Source organism: Panicum virgatum, chromosome 8N (assembly GCF_016808335.1).
Source record: "Panicum virgatum strain AP13 chromosome 8N, P.virgatum_v5, whole genome shotgun sequence".
Lineage (NCBI taxonomy): Eukaryota > Viridiplantae > Streptophyta > Magnoliopsida > Poales > Poaceae > Panicum > Panicum virgatum.
In genome coordinates, this window is record NC_053152.1 from 45,419,811 (window position 1) to 45,438,284 (window position 18,474).

General features: G+C 52.9%; 3 protein-coding genes across 4 annotated transcripts; 1 reads left to right on the plus strand and 2 right to left on the minus strand.

The window, feature by feature from the left end:
* The first annotated feature begins 1,908 nt into the window (after window positions 1–1,908).
* LOC120685135 (BTB/POZ and MATH domain-containing protein 2-like) lies at window positions 1,909–2,934 on the plus strand. The gene has a single exon (XM_039966967.1). It carries the CDS (start codon window positions 1,909–1,911, stop codon window positions 2,932–2,934), a length of 1,026 nt encoding a protein of 341 aa, XP_039822901.1.
* Window positions 2,935–4,417: 1,483 nt separating this feature from the next.
* Window positions 4,418–5,353, minus strand: LOC120685136 (BTB/POZ and MATH domain-containing protein 2-like). Its single transcript, XM_039966968.1, has one exon. It carries the CDS (start codon window positions 5,351–5,353, stop codon window positions 4,418–4,420), a length of 936 nt encoding a protein of 311 aa, XP_039822902.1.
* A 3,951-nt stretch (window positions 5,354–9,304) lies between these two features.
* LOC120686074 (mitochondrial inner membrane protease subunit 1-like) lies at window positions 9,305–18,256 on the minus strand. Of its 2 annotated transcripts, none has more exons than XM_039968235.1 (4): window positions 17,814–18,256; window positions 10,671–10,781; window positions 9,777–9,829; window positions 9,305–9,692 (listed from the first exon to the last, which is right to left on the minus strand). In XM_039968235.1, exons 1-3 carry the CDS (start codon window positions 18,174–18,176, stop codon window positions 9,779–9,781), a joined length of 525 nt encoding a protein of 174 aa, XP_039824169.1. In that variant the 5' UTR covers window positions 18,177–18,256; the 3' UTR covers window positions 9,305–9,692; window positions 9,777–9,778. The 2 variants fall into 2 exon arrangements, with proteins under 2 accessions (XP_039824169.1, XP_039824167.1); XM_039968233.1 differs by having other exon boundaries at window positions 9,305–9,697; window positions 17,814–18,255.
* Window positions 18,257–18,474: the final 218 nt, after the last annotated feature.

The following is an 18,474-nucleotide window of genomic DNA, read 5'->3' on the forward strand; positions in this document are numbered from 1 at the left end:
CCTCATAGTCGCCGCGCCGCGCCGCGCCGGCGTGTCGTCACGCATCACCTCAAAGGGAGTTCCTCACCGCGCGCCGTCGTGTCCTCGCACGCGGGCCCACGCGCCGCCGCGGAGGGAGGAGGCAGGGGGCGAGGGGAGGAGGGGAGGAGGCTGCGGTGGGGTGGGCAGAGAAGGGTAGGATGCGGTGGCATGGAAGATTGGAGGAGGCAATGGCGGGGTGGGAGGAGGAGGGGAAGAGGGAGAGAGAATGGATCGATGATTCGGTTCTGGACAGTGCGGAGGCGTGAGTTAGCGGCTCCAAATCGATAAGGCCGTACAGACAAACAAAAATACGACTGGTTGGTTAGTAGTCTTTACCGAAAAGAAATCCCACAAAAAATAAAAACTTATAAATTGATGTAAACTATTTGCCTAATTAAGTAGTCAGATTTGATTTGCATGTCAAAACTAACTAACTGTATCTGACCGGCCAACAAATAAGGGCATAGTATCATTTTGGCACCATCACTAATCTATTTGAAAAAACTAGAATTGTACTCTTCATGCAACGAAGAGGGGTAACTGTAACTAACATTATATTTTTCCTATCACATGTCAGGCCTCATCCAACAAGGCTATCTCAGCTAGCTCCTAGAGAAAAAAGTGGACAAATCACTTTATTAATGAGATAGGGAGGTTGTGGGCCCGAGATACTTTAAACAATGTGCTATAATCAATGAAGAGGTAATCTTTTTGCTATGACTTGTTGTATGAGGTGGACAAGCTTAGAGCTAGGGCACCTAGCTCAACCATTGGAGGTGGCCTCACAAATATTAGTTGGCTGGAATTTTCAAATAGTTCTAATCAGCAAGATGTGTACTCCTTCCGTCCTGAAATGTAGGTCCTTTTAAGACTCAAAATTTGTCCTCAAATATAAGACATTCTAGGTTGAAAGTAGACCCAACCATCTTAAGTGCATCATTTTCGGGTCTTTCTCAATAGAAAGACGTGCATACAACCATGTATGGAAGATGCATGTGGGGGAGGTGTATGGGGAAATGGCATGCTAGCTTAATTAGCACATATTTAACGACCCAAATAGAGTTCCAATACATAATAATTAGGGGTAGAATAGCCTTTTCTACATAACTATAATCTGTCCTAAAAACTCCAGAATGCTCTACATTTCAGGATGGAGGGAGTATACCACAAGTGAGCTTTCTCATATCTTACTTCCTCCATCAGGCCAGTCTCAGCATACATATATCAAAATTGAGAACTAGCTAGGTAACTGTACCAGCTGAATTTACGAGGATGAAACTCATCTTTCTTCCTATAAAACTCCCTCTTCTCACTATGTCTGCAAAATTGATAATATGATATGGAATTTAGTACCATGAAACCTCTATTAAAGCTCTCTCATATGAAAAGTACTCCACTATAGAAACTAGAGCATTCTTAAGCCAGTCTCAGTGGGAGTTTTATGGGCACAGTTACCTAGACTGGAAACTAAGTAACTGTGCCAGATGAGTTTCATGGTGATGAAACTCCTCTCACATCCCATGAAACTCCATACTTCTTCCTCCTTGCCATGTCAGCAAAAACGATGATATTTAATACCATAAAACTTTCCATGAAACCCTCATTGAGACTGGCCTTAGTGACTGCATTGGGACTTCCCTTGTCCAGAATTTGAAAGAGACGCACTCTTTTCGAAAGGGTGAGAACTCGCCTTTCCAACTCCTTCCCAAGTCCAGCGGATAACGCGCGCAATTATTCCTCTTCCTGCGTGAACGCTCATGTCGCCAGTCAAAGTTAAGGCCGCGTCTCCTGGGCACGCTCGCATTGCCGGTTCGTGTGACTCGCCCACGACCATAAAAGACCTTCTCCATTGCTGCAACCGCAACCTCCCCTCCGCGTCCGGCACATATGGCGGCCACCTCTGCCTCTCACGACGCTGCCGGCGTCGGCATCACGGCAGCAGCGACGGTGGCGGCTGGGTCCCACGTGCTCGAGGTCGAGGGTTACTCCAAAACCAAGGCTGCATTCCGCGTCGGCGAGTCTATTGAATCCGGCGAGTTCCAGGTCGGTGGCCACAGCTGGCTCTTCCGCTTCTACCCATCCGGTGAGGATGTGGGCGACGCTGACTGGGTCGTCGTGTTCCTCCGTCTCGATTGTACTGCTTGTGCTTGCTGGCACCAGGAAATCAAGGCATGGTTCAGCTTCGCCCTGCTGTCGGGCCACGATGGAGAGAGGGCTGATGAATCCATGATGACACGTCAGCACACCTTCGACCGCTGGAAACACCGGCGGACCGGCGGCGGCAAGTTCGTCGAGACGAAGCTGCTGGAGTCCCCGCGGTACCTGAAAGATGGTAGCCTCCGGATCAGGTGCGATGTCACCGTCGTCAGAGAGTTCCGGCCAGATCAGGCCACCACCGCCGTCCGGATTCCCACGGCGCCATCGCCGGATCTGAGCCGGGACCTCGGCGGACTGCTCGCCGGCGGCCAGGTGGGAGGGGACGTGACGTTCGAGGTCGGCGGCGAGCTGTTCACCGCGCACAGGTGCGTGCTCGCCGCTCGGTCCTCGGTCCTCGCGGCGGAGCTCTTCGGCGCCCCGAGGAATGACGGCGGCGGCGCTGCGTCGTCTCGCATCCGCATCGATGACATGGAGCCGGGAGTGTTCAAGGCGCTGCTCCGCTTCATCTACACCGACGCCTCGCCGGAGATGGAGGAAGGCTGCGACAAGGTCGGGATGGCTCGGAGCCTGCTTGCGGCGGCGGAGAGGTACGACATGGAGCGGCTCAAGTTGATCTGCGCGGACATGCTGTGCAGCTACGTCGACGCGAGCACGGCGGCGACGTCGCTGCAGCTGGCGAAGAAGCACGGCTGCCGCAGGCTCGAGGAAGCGTGCGTGAGGTTCCTCAGGGATTTGCTCGCCGGCGTTGATCCATGAGACCATGACTGGATGCTCAGGCATGAATTTACGAACTACTGCTATCTATATTCTAGTCTAGACGACCTAAACTAGACTACTACTATCTTCCTTTGAAGGTTTAGATGCAGATCAAGTCAAATTAAAGTTGATATTATTTTCATATGAATTACGTTAATGTAATGGATCGATGCTGTCATGGTGTGTTTGTCATGCTTGAATGCTTCATACCTGACCACTTTTGATGTTGCCCCTACTAGCTAGCAAATGAATGTTAATCACCAAGTGAGATTCTTCCTTTCAAATTACACCACTTGCCATGCAAAGTTGTCTTTGATGTTGCCCCTAGTATTTGCCATGTCGTATTTGCCGTGTGCAAGACACGGCAAAATTTTTGCCGTGTATTTTAGGACCTTTGTTGTGTGCCTGAGGCACAAGGCAAATTAGGTGAATCCCATAGTGTAAGATGGCGTGTGCACCTCGATTAAACAAAAGAAGATAAAGAACAGAAGAAGAACCGAACTACTGTATCTGCAAAATCCATTCTTCTGTAAGTGTTCGAGTCTTATAAAATGAAACCATCTGAATTGCTTGGAAAAATTAGAAATATTTTTGTAGCTACTTGCACTTCCGTCCCTGTAACGTTGACATCAATTCCTAGCTTTCTTAATAAGCAAAACAAATCGATGGCACATGTCAATCTAGGAGGAGCAAGAGTGAAGCAACATGTGCCTTGATGTTCATGTTTTGATCTTTATTATGTACTAACAATTTGCTTTCACCCATACTTGATATTCAGATCAGCACATGCAGTGGCGGAAGCAGCAGTGGGTCTAGGGGGGCTCCAGCCCCCCCTAGACCCAAAAACACCATGGAGCCCCCCCTTCATTTTGGAGAAGAAAAGATGAGAAAGAAGGAGAGGAAGAAGAGAGGAAAGAAGAAATCAGCCCCCCCTTTAAGAATTTCTGGATTCGCCACTGAGCACATGTGTTCTGATATAAACTCATGGCCTCATGCTACTCTTCATGGATGATTGCTCCTTTATTATCAGTTATTTTTTATAGAGAAACGAACCTGAATACTGGTGTACATGAGTTTTTAGCATGGTTGAACATAATTAGTCATTGGACAGAGTAGGAATATATAGCTTGGTTTGTGCCACCAGGCAGACGGATGGGAAGTGGATTTTGCTTCTCTTTCATTTCTGTACAATCTCTTTCTGAACTCTGATCATCTGTTGCCATGTAGTTACGAGTTGGAGTGGCATGTAGTTAAGGTAGAATAACCAATTTTTTTTTTGCCTCTTCTAGGTTCTCTTTGAACACAAATAAAATGTTCACACACTCGCAATGTACAAAAATACGAACACACAAGGATGAATGGAATGATAGATTTTGCCATTGAGACGAAGCCACAAACACTTAGCTACAGATGATAGATATATGATGCATGACTTAAAACCTCGCTATATGCAGGTTCTCTTGTCACCCTACAGCAGGTGACATTAGACTCGACCAACTTCGTCTAGCACATCCTTGAGAAACTTGGCGCATGCCTCCTCCAGGTTGTGGCAGCCATGCTTGTGAGCCAGCTGCAGTGTAGTCACCGCCGTGGTTGCATCGATGTAGCTGCCCAGCACGTCGCCGCAGGCCGACTTGAGCCCCTCCAACTTGTACCGATCCGCCGCCGCGAGCAGACCCTGAGCCATGGCGACCCTATCGCCGCCGTCGTCGTCTACCTCAGGAAAAGAGTCGGTGTAGATGAAGTGGAGGAACGCCTCGAACACCCTCGGCCCCATGCCGTCGATCCGTATGCGAGAGCCGTCGTCGGCAGCGTTCTGGTGCTGCTTCCCCCCCGGGCCGAAGAGCTCGGCCATGAAGACCGTTGAGCGGGCCGCGAGCACGCACCTGTGCGCCATGAACACCTCGCCGCCGACCTCGAAAGTCACGTCCCGGCCTGCCGGCTGGCCGGCGAGGAGGTCGCCGAGGCCGAGACGCGGTTGCGCTTGAGGAGCCTCCGCCCTGACGATGGCAACGTCACACCTGACCCGGAAGTAGTCGTTGTCCGTGAGAAGCGATGATTGCAACTCCGTGATCCGGATGATCTCGTCGACGCCCCATGAGTCGTCTGTGCTGGAGAAGGTGTTGGTGAAGGTCTGCAACTGCCTAGACCGGGCGGATAGAAATGCCTCTCCTGCACGGTCCAGCAGAACGAACTTGTACCTCGCCGTCACCGCCTCGACCTCGGCGCCATGGTGGTCGAGGCAGAGGAAGACGGACACGTCCTCGCTGCACGGGAAGCACTCGATGTACCAGCTGTGCCCTCCGACGCTGAACCGGCCGGATTCGACGCTGCCGCCGACGCCGACGGCTTCCATGGTTTTGGCGTACCCGTCGATGGTCAGCACGTGCGACCCGGCCACCGTCTTGCCGACGACCATGCCGGCCGATGATCGCGAGGGGGCGGCCATGCGGCGGCGGGCTCGTCCCTCTCAGGAACGTTGAGGGGGTATGGATAGCGATGAGGGGGCACGTGATCGTCGGCGCGTGGTTGGCAGTCGTACGTCGCGGACCCAAGGTGTAGAATGCGGTGGGTTTTTATGCAGGGCAAGGTCGGCGCGCCGATCGAGGAGACGCCGAGACGCGCGGTTGGCCGGCCTGCGGGTCGGCGGCGGCGCCGTGTTTAGGATGGGTTTAGATCCAAAATTTTAGACAAAAATTTAATGTAGCAGTTTTCAACCAAAGTTTAGAAGGACTAAATATGATATAATTATAAAACTAATTACACAGATGGATAGAAAATCACGAGACAAATTTATTAAGCCTAAGGTGGTGTTTGGTTGCCAAAAGTCCGTAGACTAATTTTAGTTCCTACCTGTTTGGTTCTAAGGACTAAAAAGACTAGAGGTTATTAAATGAGTGCACAAAATATAATATTACCCCTAATTTGAATGCATCCAGGAGGTGGGGACTGCTGGTAGGGGGTAGAATAGTAGGTCTCATGTAGGCTTTTAATTCCAAAAAACTCTTCAAGAGGGACTTCTGATTTTTTAGCCCCAACTACTAGTTTAGCCTCAAAAAGTCTCTCCTATTTGGTTCTTTAGCCCCAAAAATCCTGCATATAAGTCCCATAAATCAAACACCCTCTAATTAATTCATCATTAAAGATTGTTTACTGTAGCACGACATTATCTATTTTGGAAAAAAATAATTTCATTCCTCCTACTCTTCTTCTTGTGTCGTTGTTTCTCCTACTCGTCGAGTCATCGTGTCAAGAAACCATTCCGCCTTCATTTGAAAGAGCATATACTCCATCTATTCACTTTTGATAGCTATATTTCAAAAACTTAAATGTTCAAAAATGATAGCTATATTTACTATTAGCATGGGTATTGGCAATAAATAGCACTAGTTACAAAGAGTTCCTAGTTAAAACATTGGAGGACCAACAAAAAAGTCTGTGACATTTATTAGATTGATAAGCACACTTGTGGTGCACTTGGTCATTGTGTCATATGGAAATATATCTATCAAAACTGAATGGAGGCAGTATCTACGAGTAATTATCTTTTCCAAAGTTTCAAGAACAGTGTCTCCTCGTCTTCCCGAGACAGCATGATTATTAGCTCCTCGTCTTCCCCTTTTCCCCGTGTGCCCATCCGCGTGCCGCACGCGCACGATGGTCAAGCTAAAGCCTCTCCTCGGCCGGCGCGCGCGCGCCGCGACGGCTCGTGTAACGCCGACGCCGGCCACCACCCACATGGCGACGTTGCTATAAAACTACCCTATCCTACCCTACCCTGCGGCGCATCTCGTCTCTCCCAAGTCCCCATCGCCTTCAGCCCTTCACTAGAGCGCCGCCAGCTCATCTGCCACGAATGACCACCTCCCCAGCATCGGCCGCCGCCGCCGGCGGCCGCTTGACCACCGCCGTCACCGAGACCATAGCCGGGTGGCGCGTGCTGATGACGGTCGACGGGTACTCCAAACTCATAGAGGCCGGCATGGGCATTGAATCCGACTGGTTCAGCGCCGGAGGCCACAGATGGTGCATGTACATCCCGTAAGGCGAAGAGGAGCTTGCTGCCGCCGACTCGGTGACCGTCAGGTTTGGTCTCGACGACGACTGCGACGAAGTGAAGGTGCAGCACAAGATGACCCTGCTCAATCGTGCTGGAGACATAATCGCCTCGACCCAAGGCTTCGGCACCTTCCGAGGCACAGTCTATGGCAACTACATAGAAATGGACAAGATAAACACCCAGCATCTCCTCGAGGACAGCTTCAAGATAAGGTGCGAAGTCACCTTCGTCAACGAGATCACCGCGGCGCGGCCGCCGGACCTGCGCCGTCACCTCGCCGGCCTCCTGGAGAGCCAGGTCGGGGCGGACGTGGCGTTCCAGGTCGGCGGCGAGCGCTTCGCGGCGCACCGGTGCGTGCTCGCCGCCCGCTCCGCGGTCTTCATGGCCGAGCTCTTCGGCCCGGGGAAGGTGGCGAGCGCGCCCCCGTGCGGATCGACGGCGTGGAGCCGAGGCTGTTCCGGGTGAAAGTGATTGGGTGCTCTAGCCTAAGAGGGGGAGGGGGTGAATTAGGCACTAATAAAATCTTAGACCTATGGCTCCAACTAGTTTGCACAAAACTTAAACTAAAATATGCTATCTAAATGTGCAACTAGGTTGTTCTAGTGTGAAACCCCTATCCCAAAAGAGTTTAGCAACCTATAGCCTTTCCTATCAAGAAACTACTTTATAAAAGTAAAGGCATACAAATTGATAGTATGAAATGTGGAAGCTTAAAGAGCGGGATATGAGATAGCAAACTCTTGACGCGGGTGTTTATCCCGTGGTTCGGTTAGCCACAAAGGCACACCTACATCCACGTTGTTGTAGCACTCACTAAGAGTATTATTACTCGGCCACCAAGTCTCTTCCGTGAACACAATCACGATCACCTTGGCCCGGGTTCCACTAAGGAGCTTCTACACAAAGGATGGGGGTCTCCACGTCCCCCGCACAAAGATGTCGTCGCCGCTCCACACCAAGTCAGAGGGTCGATGACGTTGCCGGCGAGTTTCACGCTCCAAGGTGCCGGCACACCAAGCTCTTGTTTTGGTTCGCTAATGAACCATAGCATAAAGGCTCGAAGCCTTGCAATCTCACTCACTAAGAGCTAATCCTTTACACAACACTCTCAAAGTGTACTAAGGGCTAAGGATATGATTTTAATGCTTTTGTATGGCTTGGAGATGTTCTTGGGTGTGTGTGGGATGTCCAGCAACTGCAGCAATCTTCAAATGGCCGGGGTGAGGCGTATATATAGGCCACCAAGTCTTGTAACCGTTACTCCAACGGTCACCAAAATTCTACGTACCATCGGATGAACCGATGCCTCTGGAAGGGGTAGCGTCGGTTCATCCGGTCACTCATAATCCGAAGTAGCCGTTGAACTCCTGACAGCTGACACAGTGACCACCGGTTGAACCGATGCTTAGCCGTCCGTTAAACCGGTCACTCACAGCACTCAACTCTTCTACTGACATCATTACACCGATGGTATGCACCGATACTTCACCGGTTCAACCGGTGCTAAAGACTTGGCTCTTACGCGACTTGCATCGTCTCTGGAACATAGTACGCCCAATGCACTGATGCCCCTTTTTGACCCATCGGTTCATCCGGTACCCATAAGCTGACTTGGCTTCGATTCCCTTCTGGCATGGCGTCGGATCTTCTGCACTTCGTCTACACCGAGTCCCTGCCTGAGGTGGACGAAGGCGCCGACAAGGTCGCCATGGCCCGGGGTCTCCTCGCGGCGGCCGACAGGTTCGGCGTGGAGAGCCTCAAGCTGATCTGCGGCGACGTACTGTGCAACCACATCGACGCGCGCACGGCCATGGACTTGCTGGAGCTGGCTGACAAGCATGGCTGCCCTAGGCTCAAGGCGGCGTGCATCAAGGTCATCAAGGACCTGCTCGCCAAGGTTGCGCCATGATGGTCTCTAGTAATAATCTGGAAGAGGCAAAGGAGAGACGCTTCTAATTCTACTATTTCTATTCCAAGTACTGCTACTACTATAGTATGTTTAGGCCCTGTTTGAAACAGGGCCTTAGTCTCAGTATTACCGTTGGCTTAGGTTATTATCGATGCTATAAACTTTGTGATCAAATCCAAATGCAAATCAACTTGAGTTTGGGATATTTCTTAATGTGTTGCATTCATGTACCGGATCAGTGTTTTGCTTGACAATCTTGCTGATTCAACTGTTTGGTAATAGTGTAGTGGTACTCCAACTCGACAAACCAAGTTAGAGTTGCATTTGCTGAAGTTGGCAAGGCACGAAAGTTTTCATGAAGTCATGTCAAACTCCACCAGAGTAACATAACATGACTTGAATAAGCAAGATTCCAATGCACAAATCAATACATTCTCCATCAAGAGAAATTCCCAATTCTGTTCAATGACATGTTATGCTCAGCTATGCTCAAAATTCATACACCTCAACTTACATGAATCAATCAGGTATTCAGGTTCTGTTCTCACCAAAATCACTGACGGTAAAGTTACAACCCAAACAGTTGCACAAAAATTTGTATCAGAACATGTGCTGATTGGGTTTCGGTATGGCAACTTTAATTGTTACACATTAAACATCAAAACATGGGATATCAAGATACACTCTGCTTCACTATAAAACTGTGCCATGATAGATCAAAGCTTCCAGAAGTCAAGGGCCCAGCAGTTGCATACAAGTCTCTTGACATCTGCAATAGTAGGGATACATCTACTCTAGAGAAAACAAAAAGAAAGTTAGCACAAATGAATATTAGCGAGAGCCAGGTATTTTTTAAAAAAAAACAAAACTTACCTTTATTGAGACTGATTTGAATCAATCGAACCAAAACCCTCCAGTGGCCATACCTATGATTAGAAAATCACTGTCAATGCTCGTTTTCACATAGATGGCAAACATGCAGTGCTAATGTTCTGGGATGATGGATCATATGATTGATTTGGTAGCAATGTAGCAGTTAGATTTGTACTCCAGGAACATCAAAAAACAACAAGTTCAAGCAGGTAAATCTCCTGAACCCATAGGGAATGAAAAAAATAAGCTCCAAATTCTATGTCAAGAAAATGCACATTTGGATTTATATAAGCTTCAAACGAAGAAAGCTAGGCCTATCAATATCAGCCAAATGAATATTTCTTCCAGTTCAAACCAATACCCTGTTTTGTCCTATTTTTATCCTGGCACTGGGGACACCTGATGCCCAACACTCGGGGCATTTAGTGACCCTGCTGAAGTGCTGAACCTAGAGCAGTTACATTTATCGCCTAATATACGCCAGCAAATTGTATTTCTCCAGATTAGTATCATTTGAGAAAAAAACCTCAACACTTAAGAGGATTTAGTGACCCTGCTGAAGTGCTGAACCTGGAACAGTTACATTTATCGCTTAATATAAGCAAGCAAAATGTATTGCTCAAGATTATTATCGTTTGAGAAAAATTGAGGAGTAAATAATTCTGGGATTAAAACACGGGTTCATAACTTCATAAGATATTGAAGCGCTTGAACTCAATGCTTCACAAAAACTTAACATTAGTAACCAAGCAGTAGCAGAATGGAGTAATGGTGCAAATTTGTCCTTTTCTGAAAAATTATGGCAATTGCTAGTTGCTTGTGCCCTAGGCCCTAGCTCATGGAACCATAATTCTGCAAACAAAATTAATGAGGATGCAAAAGAAATAACTTTACCCGGCAAAAGATCTTCCCTGTAATGAGACCATAAGGCACCGCTCCAAATTGCCGTGAATCTCTAGAAGCATAAATATTATCTCCCTGCACCCAAACATGACCTTGTGGTACCTAGAATTATAGATCATCCAGGGTCAGAACATGAGGTTATTATACAATTGTTGAAGAAAATGATCATAACTGAGAAAGGAAAGAATTGGAAGCTAAACAACCATGGAACTCATCATGTCCCAACATTACACCTGGAACACACTGAAGCAGCAATAAATATGAACATAAAAAGATGGCAGAAGTTGAAGACAAGGACATTATTGTGGTAGCTATTTGAAGACCAAGACTTCAATAAGTCAAATTTTCTGCTATTGATTGCAGTCATTTGAAACACGACAGTAGGAATTGCATCTTCTGATATGGTATAATAGACTTCACAGACACACTAGCTTTTACCAACACATAATCCTAATGCAGCAAGTATGAAATATGAATGCAGTAGGGACTGTTTCAGGGTTAATAACACCATATCGCATACTGAACCAATACCAGTGGTTCAGACAAAATATAACCCAAAGACCATGCACAATTTTGAAGCGGAGCTCATAGAAATCCTCTCTCTAACTTCGGTGCCTAGAGTCTCTGAGTACCAATTACCAAAAACAGAATTCGCCACTTCAGCAAATGATGCAAAAAAGACTCCCCTTTCATGTAGGACTGGGCATAATTAACCGAGGACCGAAGACCGAACCGAAAAGACCGGGACCGAGACCGAAAAGACCGAGACCGAAATGTTCGGTCAGCAGTTCGGTCCTGGCCTCCAGGTAACCGAACTTTCTACGGTTAGTTCGGTCTTTGGGCTCGGTTAACCGAACTGAAAGAACTGACCGAACTATGTATAAGGTCCATTACGTAGCCCAAAAACAACCCAGTCCAATAGAAGTGTTAACCCTAGATATACCCTAGATATATAAACAATTGTAATTCTATGTTGGTCTTTTCATCTATAATGTACTGCTTGTGATTTGCGCTTTGGAAAGAGGCAAAATGCTGTCAAAATTTCTAATTAATTCTACTATCACATGATGGATAACTCTTGTGTCCTCTTGGTCTTTGTGGGGCTGCAGCACATGGTCCTTGGATGGACCATAGCAGCACTATTTAGCATCTTGGACTAGCTTTAGTGTCCTCTCTAGGACAGCCGTTAGTGTCCTCCCCAGGACAGCAGTTAAACTAGCTTTAGACTAGCATTATTGGCTTAGTCGTTGGCTGCCCAGCAGCCTGTTGTATAAATGTGTAGCCTCCTCTCCCGTGGAGAGCATGGCATTGTGAGCGTGAATGAGAAAAAAACCAGAAAACTTCTCCAGCTCGAGTGTCATTCTCTCATCCATGAGAGTAACCATTGAATTGCTAACATCTGATATCAGAGTCGTACTTTCCTGTAGGTTGGATATCTCTTGCTCCTCCCCTTCCCAAGCTCTAGTAGCAGCCCAGCCACCACCAGCAGCAGCACCAGTCACAGCAGCAGCACCGGCTGCTTCTCCTTCCCCGTTCCCTTCCCCCTCTCCACGCAGCAGCCCCTTGGAGGCGCGCCATGTCCGACGCACCGTCTCAGCATTCGGTCACCTCGAGCGCACGGCGTCAGCGAGAAGACCGAGCTCGCCGCGGCAGAGGAGCGCAAGCGAGCGACGGCTCGAGCCGCTGCAGCAGCGGCGAGGGCGGCCAGGCTGGCTGCAGCGGAGCTGGCGGCGGCCAGGGCGGAGGTGGAAGAAGAGGAGGCGGAAGATGCAGCACGTGCGGCGGAGGTTGAGGTTGAGACCTTGCGCGGCAACCTCAGCGGCTCCATCGCCGGCGACACCACCGCCGACGGTGACCTTGAGGAGCTGGAGAGGGAGAGGGCGCGGGAGCGGACCGCGCGGTGGGCAGCAGCCCACCCCGGCTACCACGGCATCCAGGCAGTGGTCCGAGACGTTGGTCCCGGTGGCGGGTGGCCAACCCTCACCAAGTCCAACTACATCGAGTGGGCCGCGGTGATGAGGGTGAGGCTCCAGGTGCGGCACATGTGGGATGCCGTCCAGTACGACGACGTCGACTACGACGGGGACCGTCGGGCGCTGGATGCGCTCATCGCCGCAGTCCCTCCCGAGATGCAGTTCTCGCTTTCCCAGAAGGAGACTGCCAAGGAGGCCTGGGACGCCATCGCGGCGGCTCGCATCGGCAGCGACCGCACCCGCAAGTCCACACTGCAGGCACTTCGCAAGGAGTGGGCGAACCTGGCCTTCAAGCCATGTGAAGACGTCGATGACTTTGCTCTCCGTCTTAACACTCTGTTGCAGAAGATGGTGACGTTCGGCGATGACACCTACGACGAGGAGAGAGCTGTTGAGAAGCTCTTCCGGTGCGTCCCCGAGAGGTACAGGCAGACCGCTCGCTCGATCGAGTCTCTGCTGGACCTCTCCACCATGACGATCGAGGAGGCGATTGGTCGCCTCAAGGTCGTCGATAGCGACGAGCCACAACCTCCCACGGGAGGAATCTCCATCGGCGGGAAGCTCCGCCTCACTCAGGAGCAGTGGGAGGCCCGGCGCGATGACAGGAAGAAGGGGTAGCCCTCTTCCTCGACTGGTGGCCGCAAGCCGCGCAAGGGGCGCGGAGGTGCCCAAGCCGGAGCACGAGGGCAGCGCCCGCGGAGGCGCTCAGGGCGGCGCCGCCGATAGGCCCAAGGCAGCACGAGACGACGCCTGCCACAACTGTGGCAGGCCCGGCCACTGGGCCAGGGACTGCCCGCAGCGGAGGCGTGGGGTCCAAGCCCACGTCGCGGAGGCCCAGCCGGATGACGAGTCGGCTCTGTTCCTGCTCCACGGGGCCATGGACCTGCACCCGGCGGCACCATCCGCCACTACCCTACTCCACCTCGACGAGCCGCGTGCCCGAGTCCTTCTCGGCAACGGCTCCGACGACGACAGGATCGACGGCTGGTACCTCGACTCCGGCGCCACGCACCACATGACCGGGCGGCAGGAGTTCTTCTCCGACCTGGACACCGACGTAGGTGGCTCCGTCAGGTTTGGGGACTCCTTCGCCGTGGAGATCAAGGGAGTGGGCTCCGTGATCTTCACCGCCAAGTCCGGAGAGCATCGGATGCTCACCGGAGTCTACTACATCCCAGCGCTGCGGAACTCCATCATCAGCCTTGGGCAGCTCGATGAGAGTAGCTCACGCGTGGTGATCGACAGCGGGGTCCTCCGCATCTGGGACCATCGTCGCCAGCTTCTCGCCAGGGTGGTTCGAGGGAAGAACCGCCTCTACATCCTCCACGTAGGGGTGGCGCAGCCTCTTTGTCTTGCAGCTCGCAGGGACGACGAGGCATGGCAGTGGCACGAGCACTTTGGGCACCTCCACTTTGAGGCCCTGAAGCGGCTCGGCGCCAAGGAGATGGTGCGAGGCCTCTCGTGCCTCGACCACGTGGAGCAGCTCTGCGACGTCTGCGTGCTGACGAAGCAGAGGCGGCACCCCTTCCCCCAACAGGCGAGCTTCCGAGCCAGGGAGCGGCTCGAGCTCGTACACGGGACTTGTGCGGCCCGGTGACACCGGTCACACCAGGAGGACGGCGCTACTTCCTGCTGCTCGCCGACGATCTCTCCCGCTACATGTGGGTGATGATCCTCGGCAGCAAGGGAGAGGCGGCGGACGCCATCAGGCGTGCTCAGGCTGCTGCGGAGGCGGAGAGCGGCCGCAAGTTGCGCGTGCTACGCACCGACAACGGCGGCGAGTTCGCGGCGTACTGCGCGGATGAGGGCATCCAGCGCCACTACTCTGCGCCGTACAGCCCGCAGCAGAATGGCGTCGTCGAGCGGCGCAACCAGACGGTTGTGGGGATGGCCCGGGCCCTCCTCAAGCAGAGGGGGATGCCGGCTGTCTTCTGGGGAGAGGCGGTGGTGACGGCCGTCTACATTCTCAACCGCTCGCCCACCAAGGCACTCGACGGCATGACGCCGTATGAGGCTTGGCATGGGCGTAAGCCGGCGGTCTCCCACCTGCTAGTCTTCGCCTGCCTCGCGTTTGTCAAGGAGCTTGGCCACATCGGCAAGCTCGACGACAGGAGCACTCCGGGAGTGTTCATCGGCTACGCGGAAGGCTCGAAGGCCTACCGCATTCTCGACCCGGAGACAACGTGTGTGCACGGCGCGCAATGTTGTGTTCGACGAAGGGCTAGGATGGGCGTGGGACAAGGCGGTGGACGATGGCTCGGCTCCGACGTACGACGACTTCACCGTCGAGTACGTCCACTTCGAGGGAGCTAGGGGAGTAGGCAGCCCTTCTTCGCCGAGCGTGCCTGCCCCGGTCCCCGAGCCTCCACCGACTCCGGCGCCTGCTACACCGGCGGCACCACGCTCTCCAGCCACGACTCCGGCTGCGCCGAGTTCCTCGTCAGCACCACCACAGCCGGCGACGCCACGTACTCCAGCACCAACAGCCACTCCTCCGGGCACGTCTACTCCAACACCTGCTCATGCTGAGCACAGCCTGGTGGAGTTCGCTACTCCGCTCTCTCACGACGAGGAGCGCATCGACGCGTACCACGACGGCGAGCCGTTGCGGTACCGCACGATGGAGGACCTTCTCGGCGATCAGCCGACGCCGGGTCTGGTGCCTCACGACCTGGAGGCGCAGTTGCACCTCGCGTGCGACGACGGCGAGCCTCGGTCTTTCGCAGAGGCCGAGGGACACGCGGCATGGCGTGCCGCGATGCAGTCGGAGATGGACGCGGTTGAGAAGAACCGCACTTGGGAGCTTGCTGATCTCCCTCGCGGTCACCGCGCGATCACCCTTAAGTGGGTGTTCAAGCTGAAGAGGGATGAAGCCGGCGCCATCGTCAAGCACAAGGTTCGCCTGGTGGCACGAGGTTTCGTGCAGCAGGAGGGGGTCGACTTCGACGATGCTTTTGCTCCCGTGGCAAGGATGGAGTCCGTGCGACTTCTCCTTGCGCTGGCCGCCCAGGAGGGCTAGCGCGTCCATCACATGGACGTCAAGTCGGCGTTTCTTAATGGCAACTTGAAGGAGGAGGTCTACGTGCACTAGCCGCCGGGGTTTGCGATCCCCGGCAAGGAGGGCAAGGTGCTACGCCTGCGCAAGGCCCTCTATGGCTTGCGGCAGGCCCCGAGGGCGTGGAACGCCAAGCTGGACTCCAGGCTCAAGGGGATGGGCTTCGAGCAAAGCCCGCACGAGGCGGCCATCTACCGTCGGGGCAATGGAGGAAACGCCCTGCTGGTGGGTGTCTACATCGACGACTTGGTGATCACCGGCACCAAGGATGTGGAGGTGGTGGCGTTCAAGGAAGAGATGAAGGCCACCTTCCAGATGAGCGACCTGGGGCCTCTCTCCTTCTACCTGGGGATCGAGGTGCACCAGGACGACTCCGGGATCACGCTTCGACAGACCGCCTACGCCAAGCGCGTCGTTGAGCTAGCTGGGTTCACCAACTGCAACCCAGCCCTCACTCCGATGGAGGAGAGGCTGAAGCTGAGCCGTGACAGCACGGCGGAGGAGGTGGACGCTACGCTGTACTAGCGCCTTGTGGGGAGCCTCCGCTACCTCGCCCACACACGGCCGGAGTTGGCGTTCTCCGTCGGCTACGTTAGTCGGTTCATGCAGCGACCGACGACGGAGCACCAGCAGGCCGTGAAGAGGATCATCCGCTATGTTGCGGGGACTCTCGACCACGGTCTCCACTACCCGAGGTGCCCCGGGGCGGCACACTTCGTCGGGTACAGCGACAGCGACCACGCCGGCGACATAAACACCAGCAAGAGTACGAGCGGGATCCTCTTCTTCCTCGGCGAGTGCCTCGTTAGCTGGCAGTCGGTCAAGCAGCAGGTGGTGGCCTTGTCCAGCTGCGAGGCCGAGTACATAACGGCCTCCACTGCGTCGACTCAGGCGCTCTGGCTCGATCGACTGCTTGGTGATATCCTCGGCAGAGACACTGGAGCGGTGGAGCTCAGGGTGGACAGCAAGTCCGCTCTTGCGCTGGCCAAGAATCCCGTGTTCCATGAGAGGAGCAAGCGCATCCGGGTGAGGTATCACTTCATCCGAGGCTGCTTGGAAAAAGGAAGCATCCAGGCGAGCTACATCAACACCAAGGATCAGCTTGCGGATCTGCTCACCAAGCCTCTTGGGAGGATCAAGTTCCTTGAGCTCTGCTCCAGGACCGAGATGGTCCAACCTTCCCACAAGACAACGCACAAGACTTAGGGGGAGAATGATGGATAACTCTTGTGTCCTCTTGGTCTTTGTGGGGCTGCAGCACATGGTCCTTGCATGGACCATAGCAGCACTCTTTAGCATCTTGGACTAGCTTTAGTGTCCTCTCTAGGACAGCAGTTAGTGTCCTCTCCAGGACAGCAGTCAGACTAGCTTTAGACTAGCATTATTGGTTTAGTCGTTGGCTGCCCAGCAGCCTGCTGTATAAATGTGTAGCCTCCTCTCCCATGGAGAGCATGGCATTGTGAGTGTGAATGAGAAAAAAACCAGAAAACTTCCCCAGCTCGAGTGTCATCCTCTCATCCATAAGAGTAACCATTGAATTGCTAACATCACATGCCTTTTTTTACTGGTTCCTGCAGTGGTCGGTTAGTTCGACTAACCGAGACCGAAATGTCTCGGTCCTGTGTTTTGCAAAAGACCGATCAGTCTTAAGTTTCTGAAGACCGAACTTTGAAAAAGACCGATGAACCGAACCAATCGGTTCGGTCTGACCGATTGCCCACCCCTACTTTCATGCATCTCAAATCGAATAGTTAAATGTACTAGCAAGTATGAAGCTATATTTCTACTAAAAAAAATCTGACACTTCTGCAAATTAACAATGCTCTCAAACAAAAACAAGCAAAAACAGATTGCCCAGAAACCTTTGGAAGCATAACAGAGAATAATAAATAATCACTAATCAGAAGCTGCTGTCGACAATAGCATGCCACCCTCTAGCGTAGCGTCAGTGCAGTACACCCCACAACACAACCAAATTGCAATCTTTACAGCACCAAGAGACTGAGAGAGTCGATTCAATTGAGACCCCCCCAATCCCATCACGGAGGTAGCATAGCTAGTAGCCCGAGCACAGAACACCCCCCAGCCAACCAAGTGACCACTCACCACGACGGTCTTGGCGGCGTCGCTGTTCCCGGGGTCGACGAGGTAGGTGACGGAGTCGCCCCCCATCCCGACGACGCGCTTGGCGACCGCCTTGCGCGGGTCCTCGGGGGAGATCATCAGCACGACGTCCCCGGGCCCCACCCGCCCGAGCCTCACGCTCACCCTGTCCACCGCCACCACGTCCCCCGCCAGGTTCATCGCCGGCAGCATGCTGGGGCCCCGCACGATGGCGAGCGAGCAGAGGTGGTGGTCCACGACGTGGACGGCGCAGAAGGCCTGCGCCACCAGGAACGAGCGGGAGAAGGCCTCGCCGGCGATGCTCCGCCACGGGATGGCCCCCAGGCGCCGGAAGAAGCCCGACATCGCCGCTGCGGCGGCGGCGGCGGTGGCGAGGGAGGAGAACTCGGAAGAAGAAGCTAGTCGTGTTCAGTGGGAGCACCCAGATGGCCAGATTCGAAAGGCCGCTGATTTCTCATGGGCTTATGCGTTTCTTGGGCCCAGAAAAGACCTGCTGGGCTTCAAGCCATGGGCCGGAACCCAAGCGTGTCCGAATCTGCCCAAATAAAAAACGAATACACAAACTACGAGTAACACGTTGCTCGTCAATTGCCGGCCATGGCACAGAAATAAAAGATGATCCAAGCACAGAAAATTATACTAG